The sequence below is a fragment of the Cannabis sativa genome, chromosome X (genome assembly GCF_029168945.1).
Source record: "Cannabis sativa cultivar Pink pepper isolate KNU-18-1 chromosome X, ASM2916894v1, whole genome shotgun sequence".
Classification (NCBI taxonomy): domain Eukaryota; kingdom Viridiplantae; phylum Streptophyta; class Magnoliopsida; order Rosales; family Cannabaceae; genus Cannabis; species Cannabis sativa.
Window position 1 is genome coordinate 36,143,334 of NC_083610.1, and position 18,070 is coordinate 36,161,403.

General features: G+C 31.8%; 1 protein-coding gene across 1 annotated transcript; it reads right to left on the minus strand.

The window, feature by feature from the left end:
* Positions 1–548: 548 nt before the first annotated feature.
* LOC115710665 (aminodeoxychorismate synthase, chloroplastic) lies at positions 549–7,421 on the minus strand. The gene is made up of 14 exons (XM_030639020.2): positions 7,189–7,421; positions 6,707–7,022; positions 6,491–6,622; positions 6,171–6,238; positions 5,931–5,995; positions 5,718–5,784; positions 4,930–5,169; positions 4,724–4,850; positions 3,760–4,088; positions 3,155–3,234; positions 2,951–3,053; positions 2,739–2,821; positions 1,385–1,999; positions 549–1,247 (listed from the first exon to the last, which is right to left on the minus strand). The coding sequence occupies exons 2-14, from the start codon at positions 7,008–7,010 to the stop codon at positions 767–769; spliced, it is 2,694 nt and encodes an 897-aa protein (XP_030494880.1). The 5' UTR covers positions 7,011–7,022; positions 7,189–7,421; the 3' UTR covers positions 549–766.
* Positions 7,422–18,070: the final 10,649 nt, after the last annotated feature.

Sequence of the window (18,070 nt, forward strand, 5' to 3'; positions counted from 1 at the left end):
AACGTGTAGATACAAATACAACGCGATAGCACAAATGTCAATACTATGTATTATTCATTTGCTTTTCTAGTTTTTATTTTTAGTTTTGTTTGTTGGTTTGCTTTTTATTGTAATAATCGTGTTTGTTTAATCATCTCTGTGTGAGATTTGAGCAACTTTGGTTCTCTCTGGCATGTATAGCTATGTTCCGTTTAAACATTGGAAAATGATAACAAATGAAAAATAAGGTAAAAGTAAAATTACCATAAACATAAAACAAGTACAAAATTAAAAGGAAAAAGGCAAACTTGTAACAACAATAGAGAAGAAAAAAAATTCTGAGCTCACTACGAAAGTATAAGTTGTATTGTATATGGTAAGAATTAGTAAATGTAATTAATTAATATTTCTTTGAGTAAAATATGTCATATAAATTTGATAAATTACATGTCGCTTGTAATATTGTAACAATGTAAGCAATAGGTAGAATTCTAATATTACTTATACAAAAGTTTAGAAACTAAACCATATTATAATCAAGGACTGAAATGACATACTTAGGCAGAAGATTCAAAATCCAAAATCAAACATTTTTAATCTTATGGTGATAACAGAATAAATGACCCTTTTTATTTGTTTTGGGAAAACAAATCATGAAATAGAGAGCTGAGCCAAACTATATCATTGTGGCCTGCTAATTCTATACAGGTATGGTATATATGAATTTCATAACAGCTTTTGCTGTAAAAGTTAATAATGATATTAGTGAGCTATTCTTTCTAATCTCCTAGATAAATTCCATGACAGCTTTTGTAGGAGCTCTAGTTTTCAAGATCATCTCTTCGTATTCATCTTCCGAATTTGACAGAGCCACAATAGCCCCTCCTGCTCCTATGGAAGCTTCATTCTCGTGTAAAACAATTGTTCTAATGACAATGTTCAGATCAAATGTTTGATTATATGAAAAAAATCCAATGGAGCCTGAGTAGATTCCTCGAGAGCTACTTTCGATGGAATCAAGAAGCTCCATTGATCTCAACTTTGGCGCACCTGTCATTGAACCACCTGGAAATGCTGCTCTCACACAATCAACTGCAGTTACATCTGATCGCTTCTTCCCTCGGATAGTGCTTACCATGGTGTGGACAGTTGAGTAGGATTCCACTTCCATAAGATGGGGAACATAAACAGAACCAGGATCGCAGACTCGCCCAAGGTCGTTTCTTAGAAGATCAACAATCATCAAGTTTTCGGCCTGATCCTTTTCACTGTTGACAGAGAAAATAGACAATTTTCCTGAGTGAAGTAAAAGGGTACTTACTATCAACATTAGTATTTTCTCTAATGCAGGTATGTAACAGAGAAATAGGGACAACAAGCTAAATACATTTGGTATTCGTGTTACCTGAATTGCAACTGCCGTTTTAGGCGTTCATCTTCTTCCTGCGTTGTGCCACGAGCTATGGTACCCTTAATGGGCTTTGCTTCCAATATGCCACTCTTATCCAGTCTTAGGAACCTCTCTGGGGAAGAACAGCAAATGGATAGGTTTTCCCTTGAAAAATTAAGCCAAGCAGCATATGGTGCTGGATTTTTCTCTCTGAGGTGAAGGTAAAGTCCTAGTGCATCAATGTCTCCAATTTTCTTTCTGAGTTGATTTGTTAGGCACAATTCGTAGCTTTCTCCATTTCTTATGTATTCCATACACTTCTCAATATCTTTCACATAGTCCTCTCGGGATTTATCACAAAGAAAACCGCCCTCGGATGAAACTGATCTTGGAGTTTTTAAAGTCTGTTCGTCTGTGTCTCTTTTAATAGGAGTTTCTATTGTGAGAAGCTTCTGCTTGGTATCCTCCAACCATGATGAAGCTGAGCCTCCTTCATGTAGAGACATTATGTAAACATCACCATTGCAATGATCGATAGCCAGGAGATTATCCGCAAAGAAAAAACAAGCATCTGGAGTTCTAGATTTGTGACGATTTGAAACTACACCACATTCAACTTTAAGGTTATACCTGCATTAAAAGAAAAATAACAGCATTTAAGAGAAATATAAGATATATGATGAGTATTACAAACCAATGGGTTTGTTCATGAGGTTGGGGTTCAATTTCTCGCGAGGACCTACCTCAAAATTTTCCAGAGTTTCCTACCTCCGATTAAGGTTCAGCAGGAGGACAACTATTTTAAAAAGATAAATAAGAAACTGATGAGTATTACAAGTTCCACTATTTTAAGTTTCAAAATTACTGGTTCATGACTCCTTTTGGTTAATGAGCTAGAAAGAGAATCAGCATCTTCAGTGGTAATGAAGAAGACTAAGCTAATGGATTCATTTCCAGAAATAAATAAAAACAAAAAATAATGACATGCTTTTTTTTGGTGTGATTAAAATATATATATATATATATATTTATATAAGGTAGTCAATGTAACACTGAAGTTCTTCTATTAACAGCTAAAGAAATGATTTTCCTTGCTTTAACAGGTATAGAGTAGTAGGTGACATATGGAAATACTAGTACTACGGATGAAACATCATTCAACGAGTTTAGAGAAATTTAAGAGAAGGGAAAAAGAGACGGTCATCAGGGGAACAGAATTCCTGACCAATTATGCAGCTCCAAACGAGAAAAAGGAAAAAAATTTGTAGTTAAAGAAAGCTCCAAACCAATAATCAGAGTTCATGATAGTGATACAAGGAAGATAATAGTTTTAGTTCAATAATCACAACTAAAAGACTTAACTGCATACCCGATGTAACCAATATATCCACCAAGAAAGTCAAATGGCAGTCCTTCATAATCTTTTTTATCATAACGAAATAACAGGAGCTCCTAGAGCAAAGATCAAGAAACAAAGTACTTAAATTAGATACTACAGACATAGAAGTTCATCTTGCTTAAAACTTATGGTGGTGTGAACAAATAGTAGAAATCAGATGAGAGAAAATATTCATAAGATACCCTCTTTAAGAAATCAAGAAAACCTTCTTCCAAAAATGTTTTCGTGGTAGAGCCCTCAGCATCTTCAATTGTCATATAACCTCCACCTCTCAGAGTTAAATCCCTGAAAAATGATATAGAATCATAAAAATTTCATTATACACAACAACACAACAATTAGATGAAAGAAATTAAAGACAGAAATGATCTGGAAGACAAGTTAACCTTTCATCAGTTAATCTATATGTGACATGCTTCCAAAGTGATCCACCTTTACCTCCCATGAATGAGAAGCGTGCTCTTTCCTGAACATTCAGAGACCATAGTCAATTTTTTGAAGGGAGTATGACTATATGAATAGTATGAGAAAGAACTCTAGAAGTTAAATTTTTAATAATGATTATAAATAAATAAAACTATTTGACCCACTACATCTCAGCGTTTTTAACAAAAGTCAATCTCAAATGTCATGCAGTTCAAATGTGAAAATTTATATTACATTTACAAGTTAACTTCTCATAAACAAGAATTGCTCCAAATTCTAGCTTGACCATTCTACTTTCGCACTTCTATATTTGACTATGCAAATACTATTTAATCTGACTAAGTGAAAATAATAGATACACATATCCTGTTATGATTGAAACCCCTGCAATTTAAGAGCAATGAAAATTTACAAAAAGCTGTGAATTCATTCTGCTTTTAACAAATTTCTGTTTCTTAACTTAATTTAATTATTAAAAATGAGATCAAAAATTTAAAATGGCATGCACATGGACATATAAAAGCATACATATCACTTAAAAGTTCATTAGAATGAGAAAGAAAACCTTTTCTGTTGAGGAACTATCCAGCCAAAAGGTGTTCTCAGCTTTATGATGTCCAAACAATGAATAAAATATGTTACTTGCTCCACCAACTTTACTAGCCAACCCATCAAATTTCTTCCACTTCAACTTCAGGTATTTGGTGCCAATGTTTGGATGTGAAAGATCTAACGTATTAGACATGCCCAAAGAGCTCTTATTTACAGCATCATGCACTAATTGACCATTTTTAAAAGCTTCTTTAGATAGTTGATCGTTTCCGTTGTGTGTTACTTGTAAGCTCCCAGAAGCTTCTTTCATTAACTGATTAGCATTTGGCACCTGCATGTGTGCTAAAAAAGGTTTACTACTCAGAAAATATTACATAATAGGAGTTCTTATAAAGAAATACCAAATGAGAGGTATAGAATTTATATATCTATTTATAATGAACAAGTAAACTAAAAGCCAGTTGATTTTAATAGGAAAAGTATGAGGTAACCTATTTATAAGAGCACGAAAACCAAACACGATGCTGGATGGAGATAGGCACCCAATGAAGGGTGAAATAGGACTAAATTAAGCATTAGGGAGCATGAAAGATTTTCTAAAAGTATTTTGTAAGAAAACAGTATAGGTGGTTTTGGGGTAGTGTATAAGATTTTCTAGAAGCATGGAATATATACATATATATACAGTGTAGGAGAGTTTGAAAGGTGTATAAATTGTATGAATTTGGATCAGGAGTTGTTGCTCTTGGGAGAGGGGAGGTGTCTCAAATACCACCATACATGTGTTGCGTGATGGTAGTGTGCTCTGAGTTGTGTGGGAAGTTACTTGGTTCCTAACAATCTGGCTTCAGATTCTAAAGTGAAGGTTGCACATACCTTTCATCTATGTTAAATAGTTTCTTAATCTGAATAACTATTTTACTACAGCCAATAAGTAGTATTAAAAGAAGATAAATCTTTCAAAAAATTCAGTTTACCAGCATACTGAAAAACCCTTTGATTGGCAAATGTCGGCTTCAATCTCTGCCAATAAGTCTCTGTAATCTCTCTAAAATTCTTGAAAATTTGCCTCCCGTAACATGTTGCAACGCTTTCTGGGTGAAACTGAGGGCCAAATATGAGTTAATATTCTAGATAACCAGAACAGAGCCATTAAAGTAAGTTGAAATGTCATGCAGCACACCTGTAAACCGTAATGAGGCCTAGTAGAATGCCTGATGCCCATGAGAACCTTTCCTCCTACTCTATCAGACAAGCTAAATTGACTTCTTGATGGGCAAGAATCTTCAGAAGAATCAGGCATAATATCAAGATCATGCGTCCCTAGAAGAGAAAGTGCATCGGTGGAAGTTGTCCACGCAATAGGAATGAGTTCATTTGGCAGCGAGTTAGCATCAATAACAAGAGAATGATATCGAACCACCTGCAAAGTGATTAAGGAAACAGCAGTGAGATCAGACCTGACTAAGTGGAATAATAACATTTTAAGTTACTTGCATCAAGATTCATGTCAGACTTAGAATATAGTATTTTAACTTTTCTTTCGGTTTCAAAGATACAATTGCAACTGGCCAAAGGATTAACAAATTTCCTCCAAAAAAAAAAAAAGAATCAGCTCCACCATAATAAACAGCATAAAATACCTCAGTAAATAATTAAAATAATGAAAGATTAACAAGTATTTGAATGCAATTTTCAAGTAAACCAGAAGCTGATGATATTTACATTTTCATTTTAATCATGTGACGTGGGAACCACCAAAATGTAGATTTTCTAAAATTAACATCTCAAGACAATAGCTCTCTCTGGACAACAAACTTACAAGACAAAAATTAGCACTAATAAATATGAACGCTTTGAATTACTGCTACTTGAGGCTAGCAACCACATCCTATCAACAAAAAAGATTATCACCTCACCATAAATGGCTAGCAACCACATCTTATCAACAAAAAAAGATCATCACCTCACCTTAAATCCCGAGTTTTGGCCAGAAGGAACGTCATGAAACAGTCTGCACCCATTATGCTCAATTTCACTGAACAAAAAAAGACTAGATAACATTAAAGACAAAAATTGTGCCCTGCTATTTAGGGGAATACAAAAATATGTTCCTGACCAATGATGGCTATAACTTTAGAGCAAGCCAATCCAAAAATCCATTCAAAATGAATTCAGTTATACCTTAAGCGCCCATGGATGGGTTCAGATGCATGCACAACTTTAGCACCATGAACCAAACCTAAGGCCTGTTGATCCATGAGGAAATGACAATCACATCATAGGTTAGACTTGGTAATTATGAGTATAAATATCACGTTGAGCTTACATGCATGAGTGATAGTTCAAATTTCCATATTAGCTTATCTTTCAGGGACTAATTATATAACATATACAATTGTAAAGATGGAAAATGAAACTTGCCTGGTGTCCAAGACAAACACCTAAAATAGGGATATCCCAGCACTCAAGCAGCAGTTGAAGACATATTCCTGAAATATCATAAAAGTTAACGTTATAAACAAAACAGAAAATATTAGATCACAACCAACACAAAAACAACAAATAGAATTCCACTGCCAAGGACTAAGAAAGGATGTGATATATTCAACCAAGAGAAGATCGAGTAAAAGAGAAGTGTTCCCCTGAGCTGTAATATTATTATGTTGGGAAATGTCCTGATATTGAAAACTACAGAAACAACAATTCAAACTACCATTACAAAACTTAAAAATCATCCCAACCTATATCAGATGAACAAGCTGGAGAACCCGGCCCAGGTGAAATAACAACATTATCAAATGCCCTTTCTTTGTACAAGTAATGGTACAGATCTTTTATAGTCCATTCATCATTTCGCACAACCACCGGGGGCACTGGACATTTACAAACCAAATGTAAATAAACAATGTTATATAATGATTTGAAGAACACCCCTTGCAAAGAACAAAAAAGCTTACCCCCATTAACCACAGACAACTCCTGGTAAATATTATAGGTATAGCTATCATAGTTGTCAATCAACAATGTTCTTACGAACTTCAACTTCTGAACAGGTGGTTCATCCAACTTTTTCTTTCTAACGAAAGAACCTTGTTGCAAGTTTCTCTTAGGAATTAAATTACTTGACATCACCACCACCTTTCTTGCCTCGTGATTAGACAAAGTGCCATTATCAACCCTCACACAAGGTTTAGAAACCGTTAGATTGATATCAGTACATCGCAAACCCTCAAAAGACGGAGCATGGACAGTAAAACTCATCTTTCTCACTCCCTATATATAACAAACAGAGAATCAATCATACGAAATTGTTTGAAGCAATGAATCAGTACATGAGTCGAGTCGACTACCGTAGATGTGTGAAGCTAATAGCTATGCAGTGCATGTGTTTGTAAAAATGAAAAAGAGAAAAAAAAATGGAATGGAAAGAGGTCAGAACCTGGAAATGGTGATAAGCGGCGGCGAAGGAAGGTGTGACAGCCGTGGTTGGTAAAGAGAAAAGGAGTGAGTTTTAGTTATAGAGGAGATCCATCCATGGAGGTTTAGAATTAGATCCATAATATTATTTATTTTTATTATTTTATTATTTTTGAGTGGTTGCGACTGTTTTGGGACAACCATGATGACTGTCGTTTACTGTTTTTTGGGAAATGAAAATCACCAACAACAACTTTGGTTTGAAGCCTTAAGTTGTTTTGTTAAGTGAGTTATTCAAATCTATTAAAAAAACAGAAATTTGTATGTGTTTTAATTGTACTAAAAAAAATAAGTATGTGTGTTTAATTATGTGAAATTTATATTACATTCATGTCTACCACACTTTCAGAAAAAAAAAAAGAAAAAAAAGGCATCAGTTTTGTTTGTTGAAGTGAGTGTCCTAAACAAATCACAATAGTCATAAAAGCAATGTTAATGTTAACGATGAAAATATATAATATAATTATAGGGCAAGATTATGGTAGGACCTAGTAAAAGTTCCCTACCGGTAGGGAACTTTTTTTTACTATTGATTTTAGATCATGTGGTTATTATGATGTAAGATGTATACTCCTACGATAGAACTGCTTGTATACAATTAAAATTTTATATATATTATAATAATATTTTATTATATATTTATTAAAAAATACAATAATATTAATAATAAAAAATTATTAATTTTTATTTTGAATTATTATTTTTTTTTTTAAAAAAAAGTTAATTTAAATTTTTTTTATATATAAATATTTATTTTCAAAACATCACTAATTTATTTACATACATACTTCTACTATAATTATCTTCTAAATTAATTTATTTTATTAATTTTTCTTATAAAAAAAGATAATTTCTATTAATCAAACTGAGTCAATCACATTCACAAGGGGATTCCCATTGAAAAGAGAAACTTACAACTCTTTTACATTTTTAAGAATAATTATTTTATCTATGTTAGACTAGGGGTGTTCATCAAACCGCTCAAACTGCCCGCACCGCAAAAAAAAAATACGGCTTGAAATTATTTGTGGTGCGATTGTGATTTGAATTTTTCCTAAACCGCGCAGTGTGGTTTGTGGTTTGAATTGTTAATATGCGGTTCAAACCGCACCGCACATTATAAAAATATAAATTTTTATATTTAGGTCTAATATATGAATGTCCAACCCAAGGCCCACTAATTATTGTATTATTGAAACTTAATTTTTTTTTTCATATTTATTTTCAAGCCTTATAATATTTTTGACAAGTGTTACTCAAACTTTGTTGTATTTGTGATAGTTTAATTATTGGTGATAGTCCAAACCGCACCACACCATTTTTGGCAGTGCCGTTTCTACAATTTTTTAGTTTCGCCGTGCGGGTGCGGTTTGAAAAATAGAAAAACCGCATGTGCGGGTTGGTTTGAAAAAATAGTCAAAAACTGCACCACCCGCACCGCGAACACCCGTATGTTAGACAACTTTTTTTCATGTACAAGTTTAAGTCTACTTTTGAGGTACTCTTTAATGCTACTATCTATATAAACTTGAATTCATACACTTTCTTATTTATACATAAATTTTGGTTTAGCTAAATGCCATAAATTACACCTGATAATACATTCTTATAAATATAATATATTTTTTTATGACATATTTTAATATATATTTTTTTATATTTTTAAAATTATAAGTATTTTTTTAACATATATTTTTTTTCAATAGAAAAAAATTAAAATAACAAATCTCATTAAAAAAATCATTTAATTTAATGTATATATAGAGGACATATGTAAAATAATCGGGTCTTTTCTACTATTGGACCAACTTTCTACTCCATTTTTTCATAAAAAAATTGACTATTATGAATACAATATAATTTATGTGCATTTTATTTCCTTTACTTTTTATTGGTTTAAATAAGTTCCTCATGTCATGAGGAAGAATGGGCCGGTCCTACATCAGAACTTCCCTATAATTATATACTTTCATTTTTTTTTATATAATTATATCATGTTTTTTACGTATTCGTTTGACCAAGTAAATTATTCAACCTCTTAACCATTGTAACAGAAACGAAATAGAGGAGAGAAAGAGAGAATGAGAGAAAGTCTCTTATTGATTAAGCAAAGCTTTACAATTATATATACACACATGATTAAAGAACCACAACAACAAACTTTTAACCAATTGTAACTAACAAGAGACACTTAGGTAGTTAAATCCTTACTAACCAAGCTAACTAATCAAACTTAGAATTAGTAGGATCACCAATTGTGAATTTGTGTGGAAAAGATGAGAACAGTTGACTTGATATAGGCTTGGTTAAACCATCACCATCTAATTCAATGTTGGAACATGCTTGACCTAGACCAGTTGTTGAAGAATTTTCTCTCGGACAAAGTAGAGATTCAGTTCGATATGTTTGGTGCGAGCGTGCAAAACTAGATTTGATGTGAGGAGAACAGTGCTTAGATTATCACACCATACTATATAGGACATTTAGGCAATGTGATATCCAGCTCAATAAACAAAGAATGCATCCAAGTAAGTTTAGTGACAGCTTGAGCAAGGCTTCAAAATTCAGCTTCAGTGCTACTTTGAGACACTGTATATTGTTTCTTACATTGCCAAACAACAAGATTAGAACCAAAGAATATAGCATAAATAGATGTAGATCGTTTGTCATCACGATCTGTGGCCCAATTTACATCACAAAATGCAATAAGCTCATAGTGTTATGATTTTCTAAGATGAATGCCATAATCCATGGTACCACTATGATATTTCAGAATTCTCTGAACTGCTTGCCAATGAGATTGCAGGGGATTGGCCATGAATTGTCAGACTTTATTGACACTGAATAATATCTCTGGTCTTGTGATTACCAAGTATTGTAAGGCTCTAACTATAGATTGATATTGTTGAGGACTCTCAACATGGGGACTACCATAAGCTAAGAGTTTAGACCACTAACCATTAGTGTATTGGATGGCTTGGCTTATCCATATCATCTTTGTGGAGAAGATCTCTAACATATTTGGCTTGAGACAAGTGCAAACCTGTTGATGTAGTTGTAACCACAATGCCAAGAAAGAAATGAAAGTTTCCTAGATCCTTGAGAGAAAATTTGGCATTTAGAGAAGTTGTGTAATGAGAAATAAGCTTGGGATCATTGTCTGTGATGATAATATCATCAACATATATCAAAATAAATGTCATGGAAAGAGGAGTATGCCTTATGAAGAGACTGTGATCAGATTTTTAAGAAACAAAACCCAATGGCAAAAAATAGTGATGTAATTTCTCAAAACATGCAGGAGGGACTTGTTTGAGGCCATACAAAGCCTTGTGCAACTTGCATACAAGCTTTGGAGAATTAGGTTGTTCAGAACTAGGAGGTTGCAACATGTACACCTCTTCATGTAACTCACCATTTAAAAATGTATTGTTAACATCAAGCTACTTTATCTTCCAGCCTTTGGATAGAGCAAGAGTAAGAACAACTTTGATAGTGACAAGTTTAACAATAGGGCTAAAAGTCTCTGTGCAATCGAAGCCAGGTTATTGATGGAAACCTTTAGCAACTAATCTAGGTTTGAACTTGAGAACACTGCCATCAAAGTTTTCTTTAATTATATACACACATTTGCATCCAATTGCAGTCCTGCCAGGTGGTGGTTTGACAAGAGTGTATGTTTTGTTCCTTTTTAAAGCAAGAATCTCTTCTATCATAACTTTATTCCATTGTAATTGTTTAAGAGCTTGCTTGAGTGGTGTGGGAATTTGAGTATCTAAATAAGCTTTATGTTAGAACTTATTTTACCAGGATCTAGATTTACTAACATGTATGTTTGATTAACACACTAAATATGAATTCTCTAAAACAATGAAATAAACACAGATAAAGTTTAGAAAACCTTACATTGATGGCAGCAGAATCATATGACTCCTTCCGCTCAGATCTCTAACCCTTGTTCCTTTCTGTCACAGAGTAATAACAAGATCTGAGCCTGGATCTCCTTCTCTTCTTCGGTTTGGTTAACCACCGTCTTCCGCACTATGATTGAGTACTTGACTTGCTATGTGTGGGCATGACACTCTATCACTTAATGCTTGAATTTGATGGAAGAACAACAAGAGGAGTTCGAAATCACTATGAATGAGTCTCTCATCTACTAGTTGTCTGACAGAGTTAGAAAACTAGATTTAGTTTAGTTGAAGTGAGTTGGATGAGAATGAGAACATCATGTTCCTTTTATAGTATTTCAACTAGGGTTTACGATTTAATTATATGGATTAAAAAAATAATAAAATAATGGGCAAAAATCCCTTTTAGTGGTCAGCCACTTAATGGGCCTCACTAGTTACAATTTTGCCACTTTATTTTAACCATTTATCTTTCTGTCAATAATGCCATATTTTCCAATTTTAATCATATAAATGTCAAAACTATTTATTTAATAATTATAATTAATTATCAAATAAAATTTCCATTTATTTTATTTATAAATTAGACTTAACAAAGTCTCTTAATTAATAAATAAGCCCCAAAACTTCTTTTCTTCACAATTAAGCCCTTGCTTAGTGAAAATTCCTAAATAAGTCATAGTCTAATTTTAGAATTATAATTGATTAATTAAAACCAATTAACTGAATCTGCAAGCAATATTATCTCAACTAGTGTGGGGACCATGGTGTTGGAAATTATTTTACCAGGATCTTAGATCTACTCACAAGTATGTTGATTAACACCCTAAATATGAACTTTCTAAAACGATGAAATAAACACATATAAAGTTTAGTAAACCTTACATTGGGTGCAGCGGAATAATATGACTCCTTCCGTTCAGATATCTAGCCCTTGATTCCTTTCTGTAGCAGAGCATTATCAATATCTGAACCTGGATCTCTTTCTCTGATTCTTTAGTGCTGAAACTCCTTCTTGTTGAAAGTCTTTCTTCACGATCTTCCTCACTATGATTGAGGTATCACTTGCTGTGTGTGGGCACTACTCTAATCACTAAGTATTTCGAAATTTCAAGGAAGAAGAAAGAGAGGGAGTGGGCGGCCAAATAGAGAGAGAGGCTCAGGTTTTTCTGAATGAAAAGTCAGAAGTAAAAGTGTAATTTTCCTGAAGCCTTCACTATCTATTTATAGCATTCCACTAGGGTTAGGTTTGAATTATTTGGCATTAAAATAATGAAAATATCAGTTTGAAAAATCATCCCAAGTGGCCGGCCATGTAGTGTAATGGGCCTTACTTGGATTTTGCAGTTTTCTCAATTCTGCATCTAATTTTCTCAAAAACGCTAATTTTCAAATTCAACCATTTAAATGCCAATTTTAACTATTTAATAACTATAAATAATTATTAAATAATATTGTCATTTATCATATTTATTAATTGAACCATACAAAGTATCATAATTAACAAATATGCCCCTAAAACTCTTTCTTTACAATTTTGCCCTTACTTAGTGAAAAATTCACAAATAGACATAGTCTAATTTGAGAATTATAATTGATTAATCAAAACCAATTATATGAGTCTTACAAGAAATATTATCTCAACTAGTGGGGGGACCATGGGTCTATATAACCGAGCTTCCAATAAGCAGATCAAGAATTTATAACCTAAATCCACTGACTTATTAATTCTTTGTTGAATCCACGCATAGAACTTAGAATTGCACTCTCAGTTTATAGAATGCTCTATATGTTCCACCATATAGACACATCATTAGTTATCCATTGTTATGATCCTAATTTGATCAATGATCCTCTATATGAATGATCTACACTGTAAAGGGATTAGATTACCGTTACACCCTACAATGTATTTTATCCTTAAAACACTTAACCCCGTATACATGATATTTCAGCTTATGTGAAATGAAATCTCCACCATTTATTTTCGTTTGGTCAAGCTCGAAGGAGATCATCCTTTACTTACTATTCGCCAGATAGAAGCTATAGATTCCATGTTTATGTTAGCGCTCCCACTCAATTGCACTACCGTGTTCCCAAAATGTATGTATCACCCTAACCCAAAAGTAGGCTTAACTAACATCTTAAAGAACACGAATAGCCTCTTGAGATTGAGCCTAATCATAACAGGATTAAGATCATTTGATCTAGGATCAACTAGGCGATATTGACTTGAATAGATATTACGGTAAGTTTAATAAATCTAAGTCAAAGTTCAATATCGGTCCCTTCTGATGCATACTCCATGCATCCAACCTGAGCTTTACTTTAACCAATGCTCTGGAAAGAACATAGCATTTCTCCAAATGCAAGTAAACTCTGTTGTAGATTATCATATCAGTAAAACCCTGTGTCTGATAAATCTAGGAAACTTTATTCACATAGTCATGTTTACTTTCCAATATGTTGACAACACAATAAACAGAATCAAGTATGTGAAAAGGGTTTCAGATGAATTCATACATTATGTACATATAATCATGAAATAAATCATGTGAACCATGCAACATTAAATGTTATTTCTGATCTATATTAATAAGTAAATCTGATTATATTGAAATGAGTTTTATTTAGGGCATAAAACCCAACAAACTCCCACTTGCACTTATATAAAACAAAAAGTGCATTTCAAATAATCTCAACACTTTGATATACAAATCAAGTGTAGTAGTAGTAAACTCCTCGTAATAGGATCTGACAGGTTGATTTAACCACAACTTTTTCTCCACCATTACTCTTCCTTAATCACAAGATCATTGATAATGTGAAATTCCTCTCTATATGTCTACTCTTTTTGGGATACTGGATTCTATACCTTTGGCAACTACTTTTGGTTAATCAGGAAATAACACTAGTAGTTAAGGCAATTTGGAATGGTGCCAAAGATGTATAGAACTTTCCTTAGACTGAATAAGTACCTTTCCTACAACTTTAACATTCAGTCCCTTTCTGGTAGACTTAGAGACTTCAGATAGGTTTTTACACTTCTCCAAAATCACTATTCCACCCCCAGAGTAATCACCATCTTATCAGAAAGATTTTCTAGCACAAAGGCAAATTTCGAAATCTGATGTGGTGTAGTCTAAGAGTTTTAAACACACCCTTATAGACTAACATATAGTTCCTCTTCTTTATCTTAAGATTTACTTGATTGTCTTCCAATGTTTATCTTCTGGATTAATCTGATACCTACTCATTACTCCCACTCAACAGCAGGTGTCTGGTCTAAGGCATACTAAAGCATATCTGAGACCTCTCACTGTTGATATAAGAAATTCTTTCATGGCTTTATCTTTTCTGGAATAGTTGAGACTTTTCCTTAGATAAATAAAATCTATGCCTAGAAGTCGAGAAGCTTCTATAGATTGCCATTAGAAAGAAAATGCTTCAGCATCTTACTAAAGTAAGTTGCTTGCATTAGAGTAAGTAATTACCAGGTATACCACAAGCCATAGGTTTAGATAAACTCAAACCTATAATACTAGGAACAAGAAGTTTTGTTAAGTCCATTGAATAGACTTATAAACGAAAATTTCCTTTTATGTCCTTGTAATAGAAAACTTTAGGTTACTCCATGTGAATGGATTAAACTATAGTTCTTTTGGCTTTCTTCTTAGTTTCTTATCTTGACAATCCATTACTTGTTTAAACTCACAATGGATTTTAATCACTAGTGTCTCCCAAGTCATAAGAAGGTGAGTTCCTAGAAACTCTCCCACTACGACAAGGTACCGTGAATTATGTCTAAGAAAACTAAATGGTATTGACCTCTTCGGTTGTGACAAGACAACAGAGGCAGTGGGATCATCATATGTCAAATAAGATGATAGAACACTTTTGGAATCAAGAATTAAATATCTCCTTTATATGCTACTTTATTTTCAGACTTAGTCATTTTCTTAGAAAAGTAGTATTTGTTTAAACAAACACTTTCTTATCTATTGACTATGGGATGGTCCACCCCTAATCACTTAGAATAGCTAACAAACCATGGTTAACAGTTCTAGATTTTCTTAAGATTTTGATTAGGTCATCCATGAATCTAGTAATGATTTACATTAAGTATACAACCATTACATCATTCTGAAATTGTATTACCATAGAAGGAATTAGGCAACGACTAGTAACTAATCATCAACATGCAACTCGAAATTTCTGGGGAGGTAAGTTTGGATATAATTCAAAAATCAATTTAATGATCTTTGAACTGTATATCTACTAACTATTTCTCCACCCCTATCAGTTCGCAAGATCTTTAACCACTTACCTTAATGGTGTTTAACCATTGCTAGAAATTAATGAAAATTTTCAAACATTTCAAATTTCTTTGCATAAGGTATAATCTAGAGTTATCGTTTTAAGAATACAACGAAAAACTCATATCCACCCTTGAATGTGCATCCATCTGCGAATGAGATGAACTTTTTTTTTGGTAGATATAGGCTTATTTACTCTTTGCAGAGATTGATCTTTTCAAAACCACTATGAACAAGATACAAAAGCCATAGATTAATAAAATGTGGTTGTGTCGTTTGATGACTTAGGTTTAGTTACTTCAATGAGTTCATAGAATAGTGCAAGTGGATCCTGGTCACAGAATATTAAACTCATATTCCATACTTTAATATACAGTTTTGAATCCATTAATAGAAGATGGATATTAAACACTTATGAAAGTGTAACTGTATTGTATTCTGGAATTAGAAATATAAGAAAACTTCTGTTTGGATTCTAAAATTAAAGTCAAAGACTTAAATTTATACCAAATATAATGAGTAATTCTTTCTTGGACCGCCACTACTAATTTAAACTCTAAGTTAGATTTGCCCATACAAGTAGGAGATTTCTAAGATTGAGGATTTATATCAATTGGGAATAGAATTTTGGGATTATAATCATATGCATCATTTAATTTCTTAAGAGAAAATATAATGACATTAAATGATATATAGACCATTCATCCAATGATATGTTATTGAGCTAATTCAAAATGAATAAGCTAAGAGGAATTAGGATAATTTCGTTTATAAATAAGAATCCAACGATGCTTCGATTAGCGAGAGTCAAAGTAATCTTATTTATACAAGCTTCTTGTTTCATATCGTAAAAATACTAGTCTAAGGTGTCATCAATTGATGAACAGCTAGATGTTGCATATACAATATTTATCTTTCGAGAGCTAACACTATTATGTATGTCTAATGGTGAAAATCCACTAGGGATTTATCTCATTAGATAAACAAACCAAGTTAGATCAACAATGAAGATTCGAAATTAAACTACAACTTAATAACAGAATATAACATGGTTCAATATAAATTCATACACAATTCAGAAATTATTAAACATATAGCAAGTAGGAATGACAAGTGAAAATACTAAAACATACAATCCTAAATAATTTCCAAGGTTTTCAACAAACTGATATCAGTGTCTTGTTTAGGCGAGAGTCAAAGCTACCATCCATTGAATAGAGTTGTCAGCTCATCTAAAATGTTAAACATTCTAGCAACCTTTTATTCGATCAAGATTGGAATTCAACGTTGTCCTGTTTAGGCGAGAGTCAAGGCAATTCTATCTTATGAGCTTCCACCATTGTTTCATAATTTGCAAGTCAAATATGGTCGCCACCATTAGGGTGATCCATACCATATAAAACACTTACAAACTACTTATCTTTCGAGATTAAACGGTGCGAAATTGCTAATGAACGTTCCTCCATTAGGGAGGATTACTCACTAAAACAAACGCGATGTAAAACCAACAATGGAGATCGAATATCTTAATAATAAAGCTCATTATTTAAAATGTATTTTCATTATTATTTTAATAAAATATATTCATTAAATATCGAATTTAGAATTAAAATTCTAAATTAAAATTTAATTTAATATTTATAAAATTATACTTAGATGGTGATTAAAATAAATTGAATTATTTCCATCTCAGTAGTAATTTTGATATAGAAATATTAAGAAAATTATTTAAGTTGTATCAATTTAAATTAATTTGCAACTCAAAATAAATTTTCATGAGAATATATTTATTGTATTTTGAAAAAGAAAGTATAAAAACTTTATATTTTCGAAATACTTAAATAATAATTACTTAGAAAAATACTTCAAGCAAAAATATCACCTATCTAGATTTTCCTTTGACTAATTAAATCAATTTCTAATAATATATTTTAATTCATTTATTTTAAATTAATCAATAAATGAAAAAATCATTGATTTAAGTTGGTCCAAGAATTAATTAAAATAAATAATTAATTTACAACTTAATCTATTTTTTAAGATAAATTCAAAATCATCTTGCATTATGAAATGTAATTTCGAAAATTGATTAATAAAATAAAGAAAAAATATATATTGAAAATTATTTAAATTTAAGTTGAAAAAATAAATTTCAACTAAAAATAATTTTCTATTTAATTAAGTGTCATGAAAAAGAAATATTTAAGTATCATGATGAAAATCAACTTAGATATTTAATTTTCAAGTTAATTAAATGTATTAATATTCAAGAAATAAATAATTAAGTGTAGAGAAGGCTTAATTATTAATCTCTAGTTTAATACTAGAAAAAATATACTTGAAATAAATTGTACCAAAATTAATTATTTAAATAATTAATTTCACAATGTATAATATTTTCCTATTTAATATTAGAAATAATAAGTAGTCTAGAAATAACTATCTAGAAAATATCTTATTTGACTAAGTATCTTTTCCACAAAATTTGAAAAAAAAAATATCTTGTTTAAGTTGTTTTAGAACAATCTAAAAATCAACTTAAATATCTTTCAAATTAGATTTAATTAAATTAAAATTAAGTTGTAACCACTTAATTTGAAAATATTCCATTTTAAGT